The sequence below is a fragment of the Peromyscus leucopus genome, chromosome 11 (genome assembly GCF_004664715.2).
Source record: "Peromyscus leucopus breed LL Stock chromosome 11, UCI_PerLeu_2.1, whole genome shotgun sequence".
NCBI classification, from domain to species: Eukaryota; Metazoa; Chordata; class Mammalia; order Rodentia; family Cricetidae; genus Peromyscus; species Peromyscus leucopus.
Window position 1 is genome coordinate 53,936,386 of NC_051072.1, and position 25,350 is coordinate 53,961,735.

At 41.3% G+C, this 25,350-nt stretch overlaps 1 protein-coding gene across 1 annotated transcript in view; it reads right to left on the reverse strand.

Moving 5' to 3' along the window:
- Nucleotides 1-313: 313 nt before the first annotated feature.
- Nucleotides 314-25,350, reverse strand: part of Tbca (tubulin folding cofactor A) — a 57,136-nt gene continuing 32,099 nt past the window's right edge. The window contains exons 2-4 of the mRNA XM_028871658.2: nucleotides 10,713-10,818; nucleotides 5,486-5,572; nucleotides 314-888 (exon numbers count right to left, since the gene is read on the reverse strand). Of these exons, the coding sequence (XP_028727491.1) occupies nucleotides 808-888; nucleotides 5,486-5,572; nucleotides 10,713-10,818 (274 nt within the window). The 3' untranslated portion in view covers nucleotides 314-807. The remainder of the gene's footprint in view (nucleotides 889-5,485; nucleotides 5,573-10,712; nucleotides 10,819-25,350) is intronic.

Here is a 25,350-nt window from a genome sequence, read left to right on the forward strand (position 1 = left end):
TGAGACAGGCAGAATTAAGTTCGAGGCCTTTGTGAACTCTATTGTGAGCTCAGGGAACCCGAGGAGCTTAACTAGAGCCTATCTCAGAATAGGAAGAAAGTCAAAACTCCAGCGGGAGAGGTGAATTGGTGGCAGAGCACTTGGCCTCCATGTCTGAAGCCCGAGGTCCATCACTAGCACCACACCAAAGCAGGACAAGAAGTACAAACTCCAGTCCACTTTTGGCTGTGCCGTAACGTTGCTGAATTCCTTCCTGGGGACACACAAACCAAGTCAAGGGCCCAACACACACCAAGGCATGATTCTGCCACAATTCAAGCTGGGGAACCCATGAGTTTATTGGGAACTCTTACAGAGAGTAAAAGTGGGGGGTTACCCACAGGGGTGTGGGCGCCACTTTGCCCAAAGGCCGCACCAGAAGTCTGCCCAGCAGGGACATGGGCTCCCACATCCGCACAGACAGACTCCTCCCTGGTCTCCCCAGCTGATGTACTCTATTTTTAAACCAGTCTACAATTACAATATTTAACCTTCAGATAGAAAGTGACATATGTCAAAAACACCTATGTGACTTAATGAACAACCATTTAACTAAGTGGCCAACTGAAATTTTTGTAAAGTATGAAATAAACAATTTTATTAGATGAACTCATTCATTTGACACATTAAGTTATGCAAAGAAAAATATATGCAACTGCATAAAAAGAACCACATTTTCATATTACTAAACACAGCAGTGGCCAAAAATAATGAATTGTAGAGTGGACCCCAGGATTTAATGCAAAAAACACCCTGTACAGCAAAACTTCAGGCTTCTAACTTCACTGAATCCAGAACTACACGGGCTTCTTTATACTCCTCGGCTTCTTCCAAGTCTTTTTCACTTTCCTGAAATGAAAAAGAGCACAATTAAGCTTGTCCTTTAGGAATTTCCATACTTGATACTATAGGCCAGTAAGTAACCCAAGAATTAAAGAAAAGGATTCTAGGATTTCTAAATTTATCCACCTCTGCTCCTTTGTTACTGGGAACAGAAGAAATGAGAGGTTAACTTGTTTTCATCATATATTCTCGTATTATGTATTTTCATGTTGTAATTATAAACACAGTTGCCTAAAATTATTAGCATTGAGTAATTAAATAAAAATCTCATTAATTTAAAATCATTCTTATTTGGCCAACATTATCCTACAAAAAGATTATTTACAACGTATTAAAAGTAAAAAACAAGGATTTGCTAATATGTTAGTTAATAATATGACCACATCCAGTATAAAAATAATACTCCAATTATGGCCAACACCAAAGCTTGTTACTGACATCACACAAGTTAAGTACAATTGAATTAGAAAAGTGGACTGTTTTATTAATAATTATACCATACTGATATCAAACAAAACATTAGCACCTCTTTTAATGTGAAGATTCATCCTGCCTTTTAGGAATTCATTATAGGGCTGGAGAGATGGTAAAGTGAATTATGAGCACTTGAGGCCTCCAGAGTTTAGAGCTTGACCAATACCCATTTTAGGTGCTCACAGCTCCACGCAGGTCAGATGCCTCTGGCCTCAGGTTACCTATCTGCAGTCATGCATACATACTCATAATTAAAAACAGTAAATCTTTTTAAAAATTGCTGAGTCATAGGAACTCATGATCCTTAAAAAGATTTATTATAGACAGAATTCCAGGCAAAATTAGTACATAAAATAAAAACATTTTCCTCTTTTTTGTGCCCTATAGATTTAGTCAGAATTTGTTGGTAAACATAAATTTCATTCTTTTTCCTAGACTATCTATGAGCATACTGAAAATACTTTACTTTTCTCCTAAGGGAACAATTATGAGTAAGGGAAAGAACAGCTATGTGTCTAATAATTAGTATCAGCATAGGAAATATAAACATTAAAAATAAGATTAGTAAAAGAAATGTTAAGAGTTCATCAATTATCAAACAGCAACAGTGACTTGATCATCATGACAATTTGCTTTGTCAATTAGCCACGATCCAAAATCCCCTGAGAGAGTATCATAAGGAACCGTCTACATTAGTTTGGCTGGAGCATGTCTGTGGGGGATGGTCTGTGGGGACAGAGACCCAGCACACTGTAGGCAACACCATTCTCTAGGCTGGGGGTCCTGGAATATAGCAGAGAAACTGAACTAAGCCCAAGTGAGCATGTACATACATATTTATTTCTCTGACATTACTAGCTGCTTCAAGTTCCTGCATCTTAACTTCTTCATAATAATGAACTAAAATCTGGATTGTGAGCAAAATTAAACCCTTTCTCCCTGAAGTTGCTTTGTAAGGATTAAAGTTATGCTTTAAGTTTAAATGTCTGTGCTTAAGAGATTTATAAAACAAAACTGCCTTTAACCTGCAAGTCCACTTGCCCAGGGACAGAAAACTTCCTGGAATTCTGGGGGCTGTTCATGTAAGATAACAAGCCACATGTTTTTACTTCTGGAACCAAGGCTCGCTGCCCAACTGCACAGGATGTGCTTGATCACACACAGGCTGGAGGTCTGTAGGCAGGAAGTATGTCAGGATGCATTCTTGTCCCCATTGGATGAAGGCAGGAAGTACACAGCCTTGTGTGTTTTGCCTTTATAAGCACCTGACTAACATAATTCAGAGCTATTCTCTGGGTATCCTGGGTATGGACTTGGCCAGTGTCCATCTTCCTGACCAATATTTAATAAAGCCTGATTCAAATGTGGCTCAAAAATTGTAGTAGTGGTCTTATTCTCTCCTGGTGGGATTAACAGCTGTATGCATATATGCACACACATATATATAATCTAATATATATATATATAAATATAAATAACATATACACACATATATTTTAAATCACAACAACAGAAATGAGACTAGGGTAGTTGTGACGGTTTGTTTGTGAGACAGGGGCTCTCTATGTGGCCCTGGCTGTCCTTGAACTCACAGAGATCCACCTGCCTCTGATTCCCAAGTGCTGGGATTGAGGGTGCTTGCCACCATGTTGTGTGATGGTCAGTGTAAACTGTCTAGAGTGTCTACAATCTAGAATCACTGGACGACATTAGCTCATTCCTCTTTGTTCTTCACTAAGGATGTAATGTGATTAGCTGCTTCAAGTTCCTGCCACCTTGATGGGATGTAACCTGGAATGACAAGCCAAATAACCTCTTTGTCCCTTAAGTTGGTTGCTTTTATTCAGTATTTTACCACAGCAACAAGAAACAAAACCAAGGTAGAAACCGGTACTGAGAAGGAGGGCAGCTGTTGTGATAAACATGACCATGTGGCTTTTAGGCAAATGGAACTGTTTTGTGGAAAGAATGTGGAAGTGTTTGGTACACTGGTTTAGAAAATCCATTCAATGATGAAAGCAGAGGCTAATGGGCATTCTAATGGGAGTGTGGAAGAACAGAATGTGAGAAAATGGAATATAATGTGGAGGAGGGCCAGCGTAGAAGGTTACAGAGAGAAGAATGACTCTCAGGAAGTGGGCTGGGGCCATTCCTGTGACATTGTGACCAAGCACCTGGCTTCCTCCTGCTCTTGCTCTGAGGACCTGAGTGAGGTTAAATGTAAAGATAATGGTATTTCATAGAGAAGCCTCTTGTGCTGCACTGGGAGGGGAAGAGGGTCTGGAAGGCTCCATCTTGAGAAGATGCAAAGTCACTAAGAGGAAGAAAGCCTAAGGCATCCCGTTCCTGGAAAGGAACTGCACAGGAAAGTGTCTCTTCAGCACACAGAAGCTGACCCAGCTGTGGTCCAGAGGAGAAAGGCTGTCAACAGAACTTGGCTACTGTCCACGTGGTGTCTGTTCTGAAGTCACAAAGGATGTAAGCGTGAGGAAGTCACTGAGAGCAGCTGAGGCCGGGCATTGTGTGGCATGGAGGCAGTCCCTGTGATACGAGGCCCTGAGAGGCTAATCTATAAAGGAAAGCATAAGCTGTAGTGGGACCCTAGGAGGCAGGCCAAACCAGGACCACGGGGCCTCCTTCAAGGTGTGCGCGTGGCAGGACGGAGTGGACTGACAGATGTGTGCTGAAGGCGGCAGGGCTGGAAGAGTTTCATCACAAGCCCCAGATCCCGGACAGAGTGCCGCAGGGTTTGGCGGTTTCTCTGCTGGAGGGTCATTTGTTTACTTCTTGTTAAGCCCTGCTCCTTCAATGCTGAAATAGGAATATCTACTCTGTACTATTTTATGTTCAAAGTATACTTTGTGTTTTTTGATTTTATGGGAACTCACAGTTATAAGACTCTTAAAATACTGTTTCGAAAATTTAAAGATCATAAGGACTTTTAAAGATGGCCCGCATTTTACATTAGGAGACAAACTTTGACAATACTTTGGGGACAAGGGTAGAAAAGTTCACAGCCTACAGTGTTAAGGGTTTGTGTGCAAAGCAGACAGGAAGCAGACTGAGGGCTGCTTTAGTAGTCAGGCCGGTTCACTGCAGACGGAGGGATATGATCCTGCAGCTGCTTTCCCTCTAGTGACAGACTGCAGAGAACTGTGAGCCAAATAAGCTTTGTCCCTTACGTTGCTTTTCCAGGGTGTTTTTATCACAGCAACAGAAAGTGGAACTAAGACACAGCCCTGTGCATGTGTCTAACCGTTAAAAAAGAAATAAGATGACTTTTACTTATACTGATTCATTTATAGACTCAACTAACCACTGTTTCTCAAAGCATGACAGTACCACCCCATTCAGGTGGCTTCATGAGAAGTCTGCTTCTATTACCTTCTGCCCCCCCCCCCCCCCCCCCCCCCGTCTCTCAACTTAATTTAGGTTTGAATCTAAAATAATTCCAGACCTTTTACACAGGACCAAATTAATTTGAGACACTGGATTAAATCAAATTTCAAACAGTTGGCTGTTAATGTGTCAAAAAAAAAGTATGTACAAAAAACAAATAGATATTGCTGGTCAAAACTGGTACTATGTATACTAGCTATTATGGTTCAAATATTTAGTAAGTAAGTAGAATAAACATGATAGAAAAAACTTGAGTCATAACTCAAACCTAAGTTAAATTCTTTAAACATTTAATAGCATGCTGGTTCCCAGGGTGCAGTGGTTAGTGCTGTCAAAACCTGGGGGCAAACTAGTGAGGGGCTGTCTACATTAATGCTAGTCTCCGAGTATGACATCAGGAGACTATCTTGGGCTGGACCATCCCTAAGCAGGGAAGACAAACACACATGAATCCACTGCATCCTGTTCCTGATCATGGATACAATGCAACCAGCTCCCTCTCTAGTCACTGTGGCTTCCCTGCTCTGATGGACTGTAACATGGAATTCAGAGCTAAAATGAAACTTTCCAAGAGTATTTCATCATCCAATAGAAGAAACCAAGACACAGGACAAATGAATAAAAAATCTATCTCTTTAAGTAGCTGCAGTGTTAAATATTCAAAGTTTTAGTTTTCTGCATATTAGATTGAAGACAATTTAAAATATGAGTTCAAGAAATCTTTACTTACTAATATCTGCTGAAGATCAGTATATGCAGCCTCTAACCGGCGCTGGCAATCTGGGATCATCATCCGGGACTCTTGCAGGATTTCTGCCTGTAATAAGAACATTTGTGAGACATGTCAAGACGGGAACTAATGTGTATTTATTTTATACCCTGGTATATAACTAATGATTTAGAGGAAATGAAAAGTAGAACTATGTTAAATGACTCAATGCTCTAATTCAAGTTGGGTTTATCAGATTGTATTATCTGCAAAGTGCAAGTTCTAAGCAGAACTTGCACAAAGTTTTGGGCTTTTCTCCCTTTTGGTAATCACCTTCTCATGGTAAGTGAAAATTAACTGGCAAAGCTTTTCATTCAGCACTTATTTAAAAGGCTATTTAAAGTAAACGATTCCCCTGCTGTCAGAAAGCACCTTTATCTAAAATGGGATCAGCTGGTTATATAAATATCCCCTGCATCTTTGGGTAATAAAGGAAAACAGTGTTCAGATAGTATCACAGGGAGATAATTACTGCATGAGAGAAGTTATTGAGTTATTGATCACATCGTGTGCACACTGCAGGAGGGACTCACTGAAAGACAGAGGTAAGAGAAATGAAAAGCAAAGACCAGCAGGTTCATATTCTGATGCTTATCATGCATAAAAAGTTATTACTTATCCTTGGGCTTCATTTTAGGAGAGAGATTATTCTCCCCAAGCAGTTTGAGCCAAATTACCAATGTGGCACCCTCTGAATCTGAACTTCTTGCCTATTCTTCATGAAGACACTGAAGAATTAACCACAGGGACACTTATTCTGAGGGATGTTTTTGGAATGTACAATCTACCATTCAAAGCTATATTGTAACACATCAAAACACAAAGGAAAACTAAGAAACTCGGTCAATAGTTAATCAAGATGTTGGACTTAAGCCTTTTTCTTCAGTTGGCACAAAAGCTTTGTTTCCATAAATTATTCTCAGAGACAGATATTGTGATAATATTTTTTCTCAAAAAATGTTTGGTCAAAAGCTTTCAGAGAAAAAGGTACAAAATTAACCAAGATTACCTAGCTGAAATAAAACAGAATGCACACAATTTTATGGCAGTAATAGTTAATTATAATGGAAACATAAGTAGGTCCCAGAATCTTCATGCTTTCTTTGACAATCTGTCATAGCTCATATGTACTAAACCATCATAGCACACAGTTACTTTCTATCCACATCCGCTTTCTTGGGTGGAAATACATGACTGAACTTAGAATGCTTTGACTATTAAGTCACAGATTAAAATTTCAAGTACAGGATCATGACTTTACTTTCAGGTAAACAGATATTTAATCAATGCCATTAAACTATTTTTGTATATCTGGTTTGAATCTATGTGAAAAATTGGCAACAGGAACATCTCAGATTTCTCCTGTGGAATTCCTGCAGAACAGCTTACAGGAATAAAATAATGAATTAAAAGAATTAGGTCAAACTCATGACAAGTTAAAATATATATTTACAGTTTTCCCCCAAGCCTTAATGTTACTGAAATAAACTTTAAGCAGCACTATCCAACATAATTTCTATTCTTTATTATCTCTTTGTATTAGTACAAATTAAGATCTTCTGTGAGTCTAGCAAGATGACCTCCTGACCTCCAACAAGGCAAAAGTCCATCCCCCTGCATTCCACTCTGATTATGCACTAGGTTTCCGCAACATTCAGTCCCATAACCATGGGTTCCACATCTGCAGATTTAACCTACAGTAGACTGAAATTAAAAAAAAAAAAAAAAAAACTGCACTGAACACTTGTAATATTTGTCATTACTCCTTAAAAATAATATACCATAGCAACTATTTATATCATCTTGGTATCATCACTAATCTAGAGATGAATTAAAATACACAGCAATATGTGTACAGGTTATATACTCCACCATTTTCTAAAAGGAACTGGTCCAAGAACACTGAGGGCTGACTGCATGCGTACATGTCAGGACAAGGGACACAGACTGCAAAGAGAAGGCTCAGTTTTGCAGTCCAACACAGGAGCACAAACATGAAGACATGAAGCCTGACACTGCTTCATGTGACACCGCCCCTGAATGCCAAAGGAGCACCCGGAAACCTGGATCCCACAGGCCACACCTGCACCAAATCCGCAAGCTGAGTGCTTCTCTCTAGAGCAATTAATCAGGACTGACAGAGATCATTTTTTTTTATTCTCTGAGAATTTCATACAGTAAACTATCATATTCAGCTGTTCCCTAACTCCTCCCTGGCTCTCCCCAAATCGCTACCCAGCCAAGTTCTTGTTCTTTTTCAAAAACAAACAAAAAGGCCACAAAAAACCATGGAGTCCAATTTGTGTTGGCCAACTACTCCTGAGCATGGAGCCTGCCCTGGACCGGGGTTGGTATACCTGCCCTCAGCGACTTTCTCTCTCCAGCAGCTACCATTCGGGGCAGTTTCTCGACTGGGATTCCGTCTGGCAGCAGCTAACAACAGCCTCTGAGTCATGATGAGACAAAGAAGACACCCCAAATAGCCAAATGAACTAACGAGTGCTGTTCATTCAGAGTGTCCTCTTTCTTTAGAGGACTCAAACAGTGGTTATTCTAATGCTTACTGCATTATGTCTAGAGGAAATCAGGGTCTTGGCATAGTCACTGGACTCATAAGGAACCTTAGAGGAACACCATAGCGTGCCATCCCCAGTGATGTGAAACTGACTTTAAAACAAGTTATAACTTTTCTGAGTATTTATTTTGGTAAAATGGAAATTGGGGAAGAATAGGCAAGGATTGCTTTATAATAATCTATAGATTGCAGAACTTAAAAGTTGATTAATTTCTTTTATGATCAAACATAAAAAGTGAAAAGTAAACATTCTAATTGATCTAATTGATAGGAATTCCTTTTTTTTTTCTGTCACAGGAAAAGTTCTACGAAACAATGCGGCCAATGTTAAGCTGTTCGGCAACTGATTAGGCTAAGGTTTCTGGCTCCTTTGGTGAGCCAGATCTTGTAACCAGGGATGGACTAGACCTATAAGTTGTACCAGCCCACAGAATGTCAGCTGTCTCTGGAGCCAATGATATTCACATCAGCTTGTCAGATGGAGCTCTAGAAACTACTGCAACATTAGTTAAGTCTTCTCTTTTATATAGTGGAAGGACGTTAACATGCGCACAGTGAATTAGGAATCCATTTGACTGTTTCCCTGGTTATTGCTGAATCCATTGAGGGGAAGCGGGGCAGTGTAAACTCTGACACACCAACAACTGTCATGAATGTAAATGGTGCAAGTATACCATCTAAAGCATGGAGATAGACTAACTGTATCCAACCATATGGCATTTAAGAAATTCACTTCAGATGTAAAAAAACAAAAAATACAAGCATGGAAAAAGATATGGAACATAAAACAACAACAACAGCAGCAGCACAAGTGACTACATTAATATTATAGAGTAGAATGCTGCAGATCAAGAAATGCTGTTAGGGACCAAAGGAGTGTCACATTATCAGAACATTCTAAGCACATCAAGGTAACATATGATCCTGTGTATGAACTGAACAGATAAATAAATGAACATATACAGATGGGGTTTCCATTCAACAATTTATAGAAATACTAGACAAAAATGAGCAAAGATAGGAAAGAACTAGACACAAGCTCAGTAAGCTATGCTGCTTAAAAAAAACACCGTATCAGAAGAGAGGAAGGAGGGAAACTGTGGTTGGGATGTAAAATAAACAACAACCAAACCCCAGTGCATCGTAGCAAGGAAACAGAACCCTCACGTAAGAGAGTGCAAATGCATCAAGCCCTGTGAACACTGCAGCAGACCACATACTACGTCAACAGCGGTAAAAACTAAACAGAAACCTAAACACCACGCAATCACAGACAGTACAGTTCTATGACACAACAGTCAGTAACTGAAGAGGAGACTCTTCCCTGATAAACTAACCAAGTCAGCAGGGCAGTGTTAGAACACACCTTTACCCTAGCACGTGGGAGGGGGCAGAGGCCGTGGGGGGGGGCCAGAGGCCGTGGGGGGGGGCAGAGGCCGTGGGGGGCAGAGGCCGTGGGGGGGGGCAGAGGCCGTGGGGGGCAGCCAGACCTACACTAGCGCTGAGAGGAGGATTCATGGCACTGAGCTCCCATCAGCAGAGTGAAGTGCTCTCAAGTCTGTGCTCTTCCTCACAATAGAGAACAAGAGGCAGCACTTAACACAACACTCCAAGGCAGCGGCAGGAGGCCAGTCTGGTCAATTAGGGAGTTTCGGGACAGTCAAGGCTACACAGAAAGACCCTGTCAAAAGAAACAAAAACCAAGCAAACAAAAACCTCAAATCAAAACAGCAACAAAAAACAAAGAGAAAAAGGCAGCAAATAAACTCAAAACAATCGAAAGAAATGAAGTGATCATAAAAGTAGAAATCAATAACAAAACAATCGAAAGAAATGAAGTGATTATAAAAGTACAAATCAATAAAATTACAAGTCAGAAAAATAGAGGGAAAGGTCAACAGAACAACAGGTAAGTTTAAAGAAAAAGCTGATGCACTTCTGGCAAGACCGAGTGAGTAGGCACGAGTCACCAAACAGCTCCCGTAGCCACTGCAGAATGAAGAGGTCCCAGAGACAACTCGAATACTAGCAACCTGAAAGCAATGGAGCCCACTCCTCAAAACTTACATAAACTACCGGAACCCCACCAATTCCATCGTCTCCTGCAAATTTCATGACTTCATCCTAATTTAAGATGAGTTCTATGCCACTGTGTGCATACAGCACACTTCCATTATCCATTCATTGTAGATGGACATCTGGTCTGCATCAATTTCTGAACTATCATGAGAAATACGTATTTTATTTTGATGGTCTGCACACCAATTCGGGAGCTATTTCTAAATTTAAAGATGTAATTACACTTAGTATATTATCTAACTTGTATTTAATACTTAGAACTGGAGACCTGCAGAGCTTCATGGCCGAGAGCAACAATGGAATGCTTGTGTTCAAACAAGAGCGCTGTGTGACCTGTGGCAGTTCAGTTATTTCACTAAGTTTCTGCTTTCTATCTTTGCTGTGCTTGTTGGAAAGGGCTTCACTAGTCTGTAGGCTGGCTTCCAGCTTGTAGTGATCCTGTCTCAGCTTTCCCGCCGCCCAGAGAACAGTCCCATCTCTGAGAGCTGTGGAAAGCCGACAGCAGTCAGCACAGTTCCCAAGTGTCAGCCTCACCTGCTTCTTAATGGCGTAGTTTTCACCGTCCTCAGCCTTCATCTTTTCTATCTTTTCTTCTTGCTGCTTTGCTTCTTTCTCATACATCACTTTTTCTTTGACCAACCTATAAACAAACCAAAAATGTTTTAGAGATTAGCTTTTTTCTCTAAAGGGTAACAAAGAAACTATGTAAATACAAGACACAGTTAAAATACAAACATGGATAGGCAAGACGGGCCAGCTACTTCTAGCCATAGAGGTGAGAGCTTTGTGCTCCAAGTCCTCTACTGGGGTGAAGCTGAGCGTGAACGCAAGGAGCACACACTCCGACATTAAGAAGGAAACCCACTCTTGCCTCTGCAATCTAAAAGTAGAAGTTAACACTTCTGTACTGCCTTTTTATTGATGCTTTCTAAAACTCTGTAATACACTTAGTTTATTGGGGGAAACCCACCAAATCTCAATGAAAGATTAGATTATTTTCAGCAAAAGCCCTGCTTACTACTTACAGGGAACTTAATTTTATGTCGGCCTCTCCTTTATGCAAGGAACTAGAATAGGTAATTTAAAGATAGTTCTCTCACAGACAATTAGTAGACACAAACCAGCACCAATAATGTTCAATCAAGAAAAGGTACAGATCGGGGAATTTTGGTAATAGGGAAACATGCAAAACAAAAACTCAATTAACCATAAATAGCTCAGTCTCCCTTAATTCTAGTTAATCTAAGTTTAATATTAAAGTATTGTGCTGACTAGTTTTTATGTCAACCTGGCACAAGCTGGAGTCATCTGAGAAGAGTGTGTCAATTGAGAAACTGTGGTGGACAAGCCTGTAGAACATTCTTAGTGACTGATGGGGAGGGTCCGGGTCCAGGCCCAGCCCCAGCCCCAGCCCACTGTGAGTGGGACCACTCCAGGGCTGGTGTTCCTGGATGCCAGAGTAAAGCAGGCTGAGCAAGCCCATGGGAGTCAGTCAGTAAGAAGTGCTCCTCCACGGCCTCTGCATCAGCTCCTGCCCTGACTTCCCTTGGGATGGACTGTAATCAACTGAGACATGTGAGATAAAATAAACCCTTTCCTCAAGTTGCTTTCAGTCATGGCTTTGTTTGTTTGGTTTTTGTTTTGTTTAAATCACAGAAGTGGAAACCTTAAGATAATAACATATTAACATTCCTATATAGACAAGTAGATACAGTACAGTGGTTTGAATGAGTGTCCCCCATAGGCTCATACATTTGAATGCTTGGTCCTGGTTAGTGGAACTGTTTTGGGAAGGATTAGGAAGTGTGGTCTTGGAGGAGGTGTGTCACCAGGTATGGGTCTTGAGGTTTCAAAAAGCCAGGCCCAGTCTGTCAGTGTGTCTCTCTGTCTGGCTCCCGGCCCCCCGCCCCTCCCCACACCCACTGCCTCTAATTTATGGATAAGATGTAAACTCTCAGCTACTGCTCCAAGGCCATACCTGCCTGCCTACTGTCATACTCCCTGCCATGATGACCATGGATTAACCCTCTGAAACTGTAAATAAGCCTCCAATTAAATGCTTTCTTTTGTAAGTTGCCTTGGTCATGGTGTCTCTTCACAGCAATAGAAAAATAACTAAAGCACACAGCAAAGAAAAAAGTTTTCTGACTCCATCACATTAAAAACAGCCTCCATTTGACTTGCTTAATTCTAACCCAACATGTAAAGGGAGGGAAACACTATGGAGAATATGGTAATGAAGATTTTAAAGTGTATTTCCAAACATAATTTGATTTTTATAGTTTAACTAGATTGAATTTAAACTCAGAAGTCTTTGTTGGTTTTTGTTTTGTTTTTTTTGAGACACGGTCTATTATGTATCTCTGGCTGTCCTAAAACAGCTCTGTAGCCCAGGCTGGCCTCAAACTCAGAGCTCTGCCTGCCTTTGCCACCCAAGTGCTGGGATCAAAGGCGTGAGCCACCATGCCCGACCGAACCCACAAGTCTTTCAAGCCTGGCCAGGCAGCACCCATCTCCTCTGCACTCTGGCTGCAGTGCAGGAGGCTTCCTTTCCTGTGGAGTTGGTCTCCACATGCTATCCTACCACGAATTCTACTGTGGAACTCAAACATCCTAGTCAGCTCCTACCCTGGGCCATTCGGTGTTCTTTCTAGATGGAAATACAAAACAAACAAACAAACCACTAACAGTAGATAGCTATGTAAGCCTCATACACTTAGACCCTGGAATACTGTCAATGAAAAGCAAAATACAAGACTGACTGACCACGCACTTTGAGTTGGGAAAACATGAACAATAAAAGGACGTTCAAGAAACAAACAGCAAAGGAGTAAGAAATTCCTGTCTAGTTAACTGAAGAAAGGCCTGCTGATCTGGGGAGGGAAGTAAAAATGTAAACGGGTTTTAATTTTATGCCTTCCAATAAAGTATGAGCTTTTTATCATATATAAATCACTTTCACTTAAAAAAGAAGTGCAGCAAATTTTTAATAATTTTCAAACTTGCTCGTTTCTCCATTGGTTAAATTCATGAATTTTCTGGACAAAGAATCTACCTAATAGTGTAATTCTCTGAATGCTGCTTTCCTTTTCCAAACATTACTTAAAATAATTTCAAAGTAATGCTATTGCAGCTTAAAGGCAAAATTAACTGAAAATATTTTCTATTACTCTTACAAACCTACTTCTCCAAACAGCAAGGCAGCTTCAAAAAATCTGTTGGTTCTAACTAGCTAGAAAAGCTTACTATTAAGGAGAGCTGTAAGAAGTATAAAGGACTGATAACCCTTAGTGGGATAATCAAGTAACAAACCACCAGTAACATGACGTGTAGCACACAACAGAACATTTACATATGTAGTCCAGCACTGCTAGTAAGGTCCAGACAAACTCATTTGTGCTAGTGGTCCTATAAACTGAAGAGCAGAAGTTCCAAGGATGGACAACGTGTTGTAAAAGGTCTTGGAAGTCTTGCTAAATATGGTTCAAGTACAAACTCAATGGAGATGTAAGGAATATCCATGTGGCTCCTTCAGAACAGCTGCCCCTCACCACAAGTTTGGGAAGTGTTCTGTAGAAACCCATGTTTTCACTACAAAACTCACAAGTGCAAATTTCACACATTTAAACACACTGCTCCTAATATAAGTTTTTGGGGAAATCAAGAGCTTCTGACCTTGCACCTAAAAACTCTGATTTTTAATTTTCTAAATTTATTATCCTAATTTTATAGTTTTAAGAATTATAAACATTATTTTCAATGTATTTATGGCCATTTAATATCTAATATTCCAAAACCAAGTATAGAAGTGGCAGGCCAGTACAACTAGCACTGTTAACAAGGGGTAAAGGGAGAGGGGGAGATGGCTCAGAGGTTAAGAGCATCTTCTGCTCTTAACGAGGACCCAGGTTCAATTCTGAGCACCCATGGCAGCTAACTTGACACTACAATTCCAGGGGATCTGACACCCTCATCTACCTCCACAAGTATCACACATACACATGGTTTACTTACATACATGCTGACAAAAAGTCACACATAGAAGTAAATTTTTGGCTGGGCGGTGGTGGTAGCTCACGCCTCGGGAGGCAGAGGCAGGTGGATCTCTGTGGGTTTGAGGCCAGCCTGGTCTACAGAGCTAGTTCCAGGACAGCCAAGGACAGAGAAATCCTGTCTCTAAAAACCAAAAATAAATAAATTTAATGTAAAAATCTTTAAAAATCCTGGCAAAGGGCCTACAGAGGCATTTCTTTAGGATGACATACAAATATGCAGTAAGCACATGAGAAAATACCCAACCTCATCCATGAGGAATGAAGTAACACTGAACAATCAGATATCTACGATCAGTCAGATCATGAGTGTCAAGTATTGGGAAAGACATGGAGAGAAGCTGAAAGCATTAAACAATGCTGATAGAAATGAAAACTGATACAGTTGTTTTGAAGTTGGCTATTTCTCAAAATATTAAACAAATCAAAATTACAATCCGTCCCAATGCTACTCCTAAATAGATACCCTAGAGAAACTGAAACAGAAGTCCATATGAAGTCTATGTATATGAATGTTGATAACAGCTTATGTGCAACAGCCAAAACATGACAACTCAAAACTCCACTTCCTGGACAAACAGAATGTGGTATATCCATTCACTGGAATATTACTCAGCAATAAAAAGGAGTAAATACTCTAGGGGAGAATCCACCACAATTATTCTTCTAAATGGACATAATAACAAACTGATTCCTAATGACATCATTATACCTAGATATTAGTGCATCTCTCAACCTTCACGAAGAAACATCCCTAACGTGGTACATCCTTAGCATGTTACGTTTTTTGTAATTAACAGAGAAACCTACAGCAGGTCAAGTTGCAGAGAAGAAGAGAATACAGAATGTGTAGTCCAAAATGGGACAACCATATCACACCTTCCAAGGCTTGGGGATCACTGCAAAGGAAAAGAGTTGGAAGACAGAGAGAGGGTGGATGACAAGGAAACAATGTCCTTGGGACACAGCAGGCAGCTGCATGTGTGAATCCACACTGCACATGCGACAGTACGCACAAGTCCTATACCGTCTCTAGCCAGACAAAACCCCAGCATGCAGGGGGTGGGAGAAGGCAGGAAGTTCCAGTAGAGCTGAGGGGTTACTGGCAACTGAGAGCTATTGTAGGAGAGTGGGTTCTCTTCAAGGCAGGTAGATCATGCTCTAGCATATGGGCAGCACAAACTGAATTGGATGGATTTAAAAAGGACATGGAGTTGGGTTGGTAGGGAAGGGAGGTGGTTCTGGGAGGAATGGGAGAAGAGGTGAAAATGATAAAAATTCACTGTATAAAATTCTCAAAGAACTAAAAAGGGAGGACACTAATTCATGCTACAACAAGATGAACCTTGAAAACATGCTGTGAAAGCAGCCAGACATAAGAGGCTACAAACTGTATTGATCTATTTATAGGACACCCACAGAACAGGCAAGTATAAGAATGCAGAGAAACAAGGAAATCCGTGGTAGCCTAGGGCTGGTCTGTTTCTGACATGGTGACGGCTCTACACAGGATACCATCTGAGTGACAGGAGTACACTTCTGCAAATACACCAGACACTTTGTGACTATGTGAACCACATCACAGTAACTCTACCACCCCAAAGGAGGAAATCTGTGACCCCAGGATGAGCTTCAGGAAAAGGTCCAAGTCCTGATCAATCAAGCCCAACAGTGGACAAAAGAACAGTATGCACAGAAAACGGCCTTTTACTTGTAATCTAGGACTGAGGCTATTGCTCTTGCTCTTGTTGACTCTCCCAGAGGTGAAAGGGGAGCAGCCTACTGCTGAAGATACCATGCACTTCAGACACAGGCCAAAGGCTCCTGGAGCTGGATCGGACCTGAATGTCTCCTCGAGGACTAGCTTTCATGATTCCAGAAGGCGCCGTGCAATACCAACCGTCCTCCCAGCTATGAACAACGGCCAGCACAGTCCGATAACCCACAGGTGCAGTGGTGGCACACACCCTAGCGGTAACCACCTTCCCTTTAACTAGATCTAAGACCCTATCAACAAGCAGAAGTCACGTATGGTATTGGAACCCTACCTAACTACTCAGTGCTAGTGCAGTCATGGAACTTGGAGGAGAACCTATAACCACTAAACCACCATGATCCTAACTGTACTCTCAATATTTGTCTTTATACTCAGATAGGTGTAGACCTCACTCCTCATCAAGGAAACTTTTCTTTGCCACAGACAAAAACCATTACAGAAAATCACAACAAAATTGTAGAGCCCAGTCCCAATGGATATGATATATATATATCACAACAATTAATGAAAAAAGGAGCCATAAATTTGAAAATTAACAAGAGGGGGTACATGGGAGGGTTTGGAGGGAGGATAGAGGAGAAAATTATGTAATAAATCTCAAAATACAATAATTTTAAAACTTCATTAACAATAATTTTTAATATTAAAATGAAATCTTCATTCATTGAGATTATAATTTCAAAATAAAAGTACCATGAAATCACTATAAATAATCATCTTAAAGGTCCCTTTAGATAGTTAGTTAAAAAATATTGCTAGAATAAAGGTAATGAATTGCCACTCCGAGTGAAACCTCAAGATGATTTTATTTGACTGACAATGCTGTAAAGCAAGAATAAAAAGACACAGGAGAAGGAGGGAGGCAAAGGGGAAGGGAGAGAAGTAGTATTAGGAGAAAGAAGTTTATCCATACATTAAAAAGCTGGGATACTACTTGGTGTACAGCCCTTGCTTAGCAAGGATGAGGCCCTGGGTTCCAAGGCTGGCACTTTAGAAAGAAGCTGGGAGAGTTACCTCTGGACTTACACTTTGTCTCTGCTGCCTTACTCGGGAACAGGGGAGCTGTATCCTCACTCCTGGCTGGAGCTTTCAGATGAACTGCCCCACTTCACACACTTCTATTTTTCAAACACATAGGCTGTGGTGGTTTGAATGAGAATGCCCCTACAGGCTCCTATATTTGAATACTTGGTCCCCCGTTGGTGGAACTGTTTGAGAAGGACTAGGAGGCATGGCCTTGTTGGAGGAGGTGTGTCTCAGGGGAGGGCTTTGAAGTTTCAAAAGTCCACACCTTTCCCAGTTGGCTCTCTCTGCCTCCTACTTGCAGATAAGGATGCAAGATCTCAGCTCCTGCTCCAGCTCCATGTATGCTGCCATGCTCCCTGCTATGATGGTCAGGGAAGCTAACACTGAGATGGTTAAGTCTCATTAAACTCTTCCTTCTATAAGTTGCCATGATCATGGTTTCTGCACAGCAATGGAAAAGCAACTAACACATAGGTCTTATGCTTGTCTTCTGCAAGCTTTGAACTTTTGTGCTGTGTCATCTTATATTCCATCAATGCCACAGAGTTGCTGTTTTTATTATCATTATGTAACTACTATTCAAGTGTACTCAGAACCTACTGCATTTGCAACAAATATTTTTGGTTGCTAAACTCCTGAAAAAAGGTAAGGAACTACATAGTAGTTAGTTCTTCCATCTCCCTGACAGATATGCAACAGAAACAATTTAAAGGAGACTACTTTGGCTCAAGGTCTGAGTAAATGTTCACCCGACTCCTCTGCTTCTGGGCCTGTGGTCAAGTAAAGCATGACAGGAAAGGAAGGATGGGGTAGAACTGTTTACCTCATGGTGACCAGGAAGTAGAGGCAGAATGGGGCTGAGAACAAGGTCCATTTTTCCAGGGCATGTCCCAGTGATCCACTTCCCCAACAAGCCTGACTTCTTGAGAGTGCCATCAGATTACAAATCTATCAAGGGATTAATCTGTTGAATAAGTCAGCGATCTTAGGAAGGCAACAAAGCCCCAAATGCATGAATCTTTGGGGGGCAACTCAGATTCAAACCATAGTGAGCTGGATAGGCTACCAGAGTGCAGCACATTCTAAAACATCCTGTAATTCCAAGATATTATTAGGGCTAGCAACCAATGGCCAGGGCCAAACCAGGTCAAGAACTATGAACAGGTTAGATTTATGTTATAGGTGCTCACTGTAATCTGAATGCTTAAGAAATGAGCCTGAAAAATGTGAATACATTTACCTTTTAATATTTTCCATTTAAAGAAGTAAACAGAGCAATTCTGGAGCAGAACCAAAGTGACAGACAGTAATGGAGAAATGAGAACATAGTGGTGACTCCTCAGGAAAGTAACAATGAAAACATCTGACTTAATCTCAGCCACCCCACTACATTATCCTTGTCTATGAAGAACAGCAGGAACAGCCCCAGCAAAATTAGGGACATCCACCTACTTGCCACATGTGACGTGCAAATGCTCAGGAAACAAGTTATTGGACAGAAAAACTACTGCCCTGGAAAAGGGAACGATCACCCAGCTATTGAGAACGAGTAGTGCTAGCACGCACAAAGAACACACAATAGCAACAGTTCCATTCTATAGTGTCAATCAATGAACAGGTGACAAGTTACATGATGCTGAAAATACAGCTGTCAGTGGCACAAAGCTTCACACAGGGCAGACATAGCAGCTTATGAGGCATCAAGACTCGGGACTGAGGCCACTGTCACATCACAGTGCAATGAACATCCCCACCCATACACTACATGTATGTACAATACATACAAACGTGCTCTGTCTTCAATCTGAACTGCCCCTAAAAGTCTGTGTGTTAAAGGTAGGGCTGCCAGCTCAGGGGGTTGGGGGAAGGGACTGGATCATGAGGTCTGCACCTAACCATGGAGTCACAATCTAATGCCACCTTAGGGAGATGATGGGAACTAGGAAGTTGGACCTGGTACAGGAAGTACTAAAGTAGGTCACTGTAAAGGTAAGATTCAGTCCCTCTGTCTCTATGCTTCTTGGCTGCCATGAGGTGTTTTGTTTTTTCACCATAATGTTCTGTCCCAGCACAGGCCCAGGAACCCTGAGTCCAGATAGATCCTTGTTCCCTAGGTTGTGACCAGATCTTTATTTATCTGACAACAGTGATGAGACACTAACACACACACACACACACACACACACACACACACACACACACACACACACACACACACACGGCCATTGTGGCTGCCTAGCAATGTGGTCCAGAAGCTTTTGTAACTCATTTGTGGGAAGCATTGGGAGTTTGGGGAAAGCGGCTTGGAAAAGCTTCAAGCGCTATAACTTGTAGAGCTTACTAAGTACCATGAGCTTGCAGCCCAGAATCCCAAAGGCACATGGATAGTGAAGGCGAGACTTAAGAGATTTCAGGTGGGAACTCCATCAGGAGCTGTGACAGAGTACCTGGGCTGTAAAATGGGGTTCTTATGAGATTACAGCTGACCTTGCTCAAATGTCAGCCACAACTCAGGAAGGAGTATTTGCTGGGACAGGCTATCTCTCCAAATAATCTGTCCAAACAATTCCAGAAGAGCCTGCAGATCCCCACAGCTGCACCAATTCCTCATTCCCAAGACCCTCACCTGTCCCTATAAAGCAGGGCTTCTCAGCCTTCCCAATGCTTCGACCCTTTCCTCATGTGGTGGTGGTGGTCCTCGGCCAGATGATTATTTTAGTTGCTACTTCATAACTGTATTTTCGCTACTGCTATGAATTGTAAAATGTAAATATATGTTTTCCGATGGTCTTAGGGAACCTCTGTGAAAGGGTCTTCCGACCCCCCAAAGGGTCACAACCCACAGACTGAGAGCCACTGCTATAAAGGGTCCCTGCCAGCTTTCCCCCCTGCAGAACCTCTGTTCCTGACCTTCACTGTCTGAAATAAACAGACTCATCTGTTGAGGTCGGCCTCTGGTCTCTTTCTGCCTTCTGTCTCTTTACTTTGCACTCCAAAATCTAATGAACAGGACCGGAGCCATTCATGGCTCACTGTGGCAAACAATCTGTTCCCATCTTGTGTATGACTTCAGCCCCTGTGGGAGGTGAGGATGAACAAAAGGGTGATGTCTAATTATCTGATGAAGGAAAGTGCAGTGCGGGGCAGCAGGCAGGCCGAGTCTGGATGACTAGCTGCTTTTAGTCAGGGCTATACTGACAACTGATCCCAAAAGCAGAACACAAAGGCGGTTAGTGAAAAACTGCAGTCTGGCTAGAAAAGGTGAGACAGCTGAAGAAAAGAGCCCTACAAGAAAGACACGACTCCACAATAGGAAGTCCTGAGCATCTCAGGAGGGGTTGGGTCCTGTGCACCCCAAGCTCCAGGGTAAAGGAGTAGACTTATTTGGAAGAGAGTAAAGGGGCAGGGTCACCTAGAGAAGTGACAGGGGACTGAGCCGACAGGAGACCCAGGTATGATTCAGACGCTGCTGGTCTTCGAGTCCTGGAGAATGGTAGACTTACAGGGTTTTGGAGGCTCCGTCCTTGCTTCCTGACTGCACAGTGAAGCAGCTGTCCCACCCCAACCCTTCCACCATGCTATCCGCCACCACAGGCTCAGAACGGACGCAGCCAGCTGACCAGGACTTGAAACCATGAGCCAGAAGAAAGCCTTCCTTCCTTAGGTAATTACCTCAAGCATTTGGTCAGAACAAAACCAAACAGAACACAAGCATGCTATATTTTTTTCTTATAAAATACTGAAAAGATGTAGAGTGTCCAAGGTAAAATTAGATTAGTTCTTTCTAGTCAACCAACAGTTATTTTCTTTTCTTACTAAAGTGACAAACTACTTGTTACTCATTATTAGTAAAACAAAACAAACCCAAATTTTAAATCAATCTATTCCTATTTTAGTCCACCATTTAGTAAGTTCCTTTAAAGACAATATATCAGATTTCACAGTTTAAACAGTAATAACCATATCAAAATTTACACTAAAAGGATTGTAAAAAGAAAAAACAAAAACAAGGAAAACAACACACACACACACACACACACACACACACACACACAGAGAGAGAGAGAGAGAGAGAGAGAGAGAGATTTGAATGAACTGAACACAGTAGGGGTGATGGGGGAGCAGAAGGGACTGGGAGATGGCTCAGTTGGCAAGGTGCTGCCATGGAAGCTGAAGGACTACTGAGTTTGATCTCCAGCTTTCATTTTAAAAGCCTGGTGTGGTGACAGACAGATGCCTAGAGCTCGATGGCTAGCCATCCTACCCTATCTCCAAGCTTTAGGTTCCAGTGGGAGACCCTTTCAACATACAACACTGACAGCTCCTGAGAAATGACACCCAAGGTTGACTTTCGGTTTCCATGAGCATGTGCACCTGTGAGCATGCTCACAAAAATATAAAAGCAGAGGAAATCCAGCAATCTTAACTGAACAGGCTTCATAAGTGCCAAATAAGCTCACGCAAAAAGAAATCCTCATGGCCATCAAGAATTTCCAAACTAGCCAGGTGGTTGTGGTGTATACCTATAATCCCTTATCCAAATCCTCATGGGTACTAGGTATCAAAGAACAGTATTTTTTGTGTTGTTTTGGTTTTTAGGTCTTTCGAGACAGGGTTTCTCTGTGTAACAGCCCTGGCTGTCCTGGAACTCACTCTGTAGACTACCCTGGCCTTGAACTCACAGAGATCAGCCACCTGTCTTTCGAGTGCTGGGATTAAAGGCGTGCACCACCACTGCCCGACTAGAACAGTCTTATTCTAAATATCTTACCCATCATTTAGCCACTTTTAATATAATTCTCAAGCTTTTGAACACACAACAATAACCCTATGTTTAATGTGCCCAACTATGACTAGTGCTGCTAGCTCCCTACTTAGAAGTCAAGTAGATAAGAGAAACCAATCTAGGTTATGACCATCCAAGAAGTCTTGTCTCTCAAATCAAGTCAACCCTAGTGCCCTCATCTCGTGCTGAGTGATGGTATGGATATGTGCAAGTGCCTCAGTGTAGCAAGCTTTCTTGGCACCACCAGCCCACAAATAATGACCTAGAGAGTTATTATAATTATGAAAAAGATAATGAATAATAATTCATTGTTCAGTCGGGTGGTGGTGGCACACACCTTTAATCCCAGCACTCCGAAGGCAGAGGCAGGCAGATCTCTGCGAGGTCGGCTGGTCTACAGAGCAAGATCCAGGACAGCCAGAAAGAACTGTTACACAGAGAAACCTTGTGTGACAAAACAAACAAACAGATACAATCCTTACAGTCTTAGGTAACCCGAGCTAACAACGTCTACACTGACACTACTCAGTTACACAGGACAGAGACCATGGTCCTCCCTCTGACGCTAGAACAGTTCAGTCCAAAACAACAAAGCATCAGAACAGAGACCTCACCTTTTTATCTTTCCATTCTTAAATGAATGTGAATGAAGATTAAATGACAAAACCCAGTTTCTTTTATTATATCAAGAAATATCTACATAAACCTGTATAAAACTATATTTTATGTGTAAGACTGTATTTTATACTTCAAAAAATTTTATCCAAAACTTTAAAAACTTTTGTTTTTAATAATCTTGGTAGTTATTGGAAGCTAAACTCCAAATATTACCTTTTATCTCAATCACATTTTCAATTTATAAAACACTTGTGTGTCCAACAGTAAGACATCAGAAGAGGGCAGGCAGGGTAGCTAGAATTATTGTAACAATAGTTTTACGGCTAGGCTGTCTATATGCACAGGAAGCATCTTGGAAAACACACTCTTTATAACTAGGATGGTGGGGAAGCTTATATTGGCAAATCCAAGCACTGAATAAGACTTCAGAATCTTGATTTATTGTGTACCATCTATAAAGTGTATATAGTTAAAATTTGGAGTTATTCCCTACTAATTCTTTTTAGGGTTATTAAGAAGCTCCAAGTGAGACATTCTACTGTCCCCCACCTTCAAACAACAATAAATCAAGATTTGGGGATCAGGGCTGGGGATATAGCTCAATGATAGGATTCCTGCCTAGCATGCATGAAGCCGGGATTCAATCTCCACTACCACAATAAACATACAACTAAAAAGATTTTGAGGTGAGGAGAGAATTTTCAGCAGTATTGTATCTTCTTCAATGAAAACTGCACTAGACACAGACAGACAGGTGAGGTAGGGCTGGAGGTTGTTTGCTCTAAATGGATACCTCCTTCTCATTCTTCAGTCCCTCTTCCCATCTTCTAAGCCGAACTTAAATGCTCTTATCACTAGGGCCATTCACCACTAATCCTCTCCTGAGCCCATGCTGACACTGGAGCCTATGGATCTTCACGGCCATTGTCATAGTGTCCATATTTTGTCTATTTTTGCTCTTGAAAGCAAATTCCCTTAAGGACTGGTGTTGTGCCTTATACCAGCATCTAGCAGGGTATGCACCTCACAGGTGTTTACCGAATGTACTCATAATCATTCTGAGGTAAGCAGAGTAGCTCTCGACATGCCCTTCTTCAAAGAAAAGAAATGACTAACGTAAGGCCACGTGGCCAGGAAATGTGAAGTCAGGATTTCATTATGAATGTAAACACTGTATATCCACCAAATGATCACGTTCAGAGTAAAGGAAGTAATTTTAAAATCTCGAATGTCTTTTCCCTATTCCAAAAGTGAAGTAGTTCCATGTTTTAAGATTGAAATAGCACAAAAGAGGACAATGTAAAGACAACTTGTCCTACTTTCGACAGCAGCTACTCAGCTTCCAAAAATGGAAGCAATACATTGTTCTTGTACAGCCTAAATGAAAGAAAATGGATGCTTAATTTGAAGGCATTTGATACCTTATTTCTCCCAGTACCCATTAATTAATCAATTAAACTGGAGATGGTTCAAGTTCTATTAACTGCTGAAGTAGAATATATGCTCTAATTAATTTTAATAAATAAGTTAGACAAGACATTCTGTAAACAGATAAAATGCATGCAAAATCCAAAATCGATATAACTGTTTCAAAACTACAAACCTCAGTAACTCAAAAACACTAATATAAAACAATATTTCACTAATTCTCTAAATTGTCCCTTAAAGTTATGAGATGTCAGTGAGATTAAGAACTCAGAGATTAAGAGCACTTCCTGCTCTTGTCGAGGGCCTGCGTTCCATTCCTAGCACCCATACTGGGTAGCTCACAATCATAATCACCTGTAACTTCTGTGTCAGGGGATCCGATAACCTCTGGATTCCACAGACAATACACCCAGGTCTGTCTCTCTCTCTCCACACAGGCACAGGCGTGTACATGCATGCATATGCGCGCGCGCGCGTGCGCGCGCACACACACACACACACACACACACACACACACACGCACACAAGCACGAACGCGCACACACACACGCACGCAAGCACAAATGCGCACACATGCACGCAAGCACGAACGCGCACACATACACACACCATTTTTTCTTTATAACAGCTAGTAAATCTGATCTGAAAATTCAAGAGTTGAATTTTTTTTAAAATTTTTTAATCACAGTTTGGTGATTCCCAGACTGTGAAGTCCTCCAAGTCTTTGCTGCCCAACCTTAAACATACCAATACAATTCACAAAATTTGTGTACTATTTTAAATCCACTACCCATTTACTACTTACTCAAAGTAAAACATTTACAAGCCACTGATCTGTATTAGTCAATGAACCCTGTAAAGGCTTCACTGTCATAACTGGAGCCACACCCAGGACACATGAACAGCATGTGTCATCATGTTAAAGTACAAAGTCTACTCACAAACTAGAATAATGTGTGTGTGTGTGTGTGTGTGTGTGTGTGTATATACACACACACACACATCACGTATTTATAGAATTTTATAAACACCACAACGTCATGCAAATAACTGTCCTACATAGCTCCTTGCCTACTCCAGATGAGAAATGTGGCAGGGTCTTTCAAGGCCCTGTAAAATGGACTAGAACTATGTAGACCAGTCTGGCCTTAAACTCACAAAAATCTGTCTGCCGTGAACACACATCTATGACAAATATCCCTTTCTGTCATCTACCTAAAAGACTCAGTATTTACAGTACTGAGAGTTAAATAAAGACATAGAAATAAAACTATAGTAAGTGATTCAAGCCTGTATGTATACAGATAAACTCCTTCAACTGAACATACAAATATAACCAAATTTCTATTACTCAACAATTCTTTTATAGAGAAATAGCTCTTCCACAATAGATAGCATGAAGAGAGTTTCTATGAGCAAGTAAACCTGGGAAACACTATCTACTCCAGCCTCCTAGCATCCACACAGAAAGTGAAGGAACACACA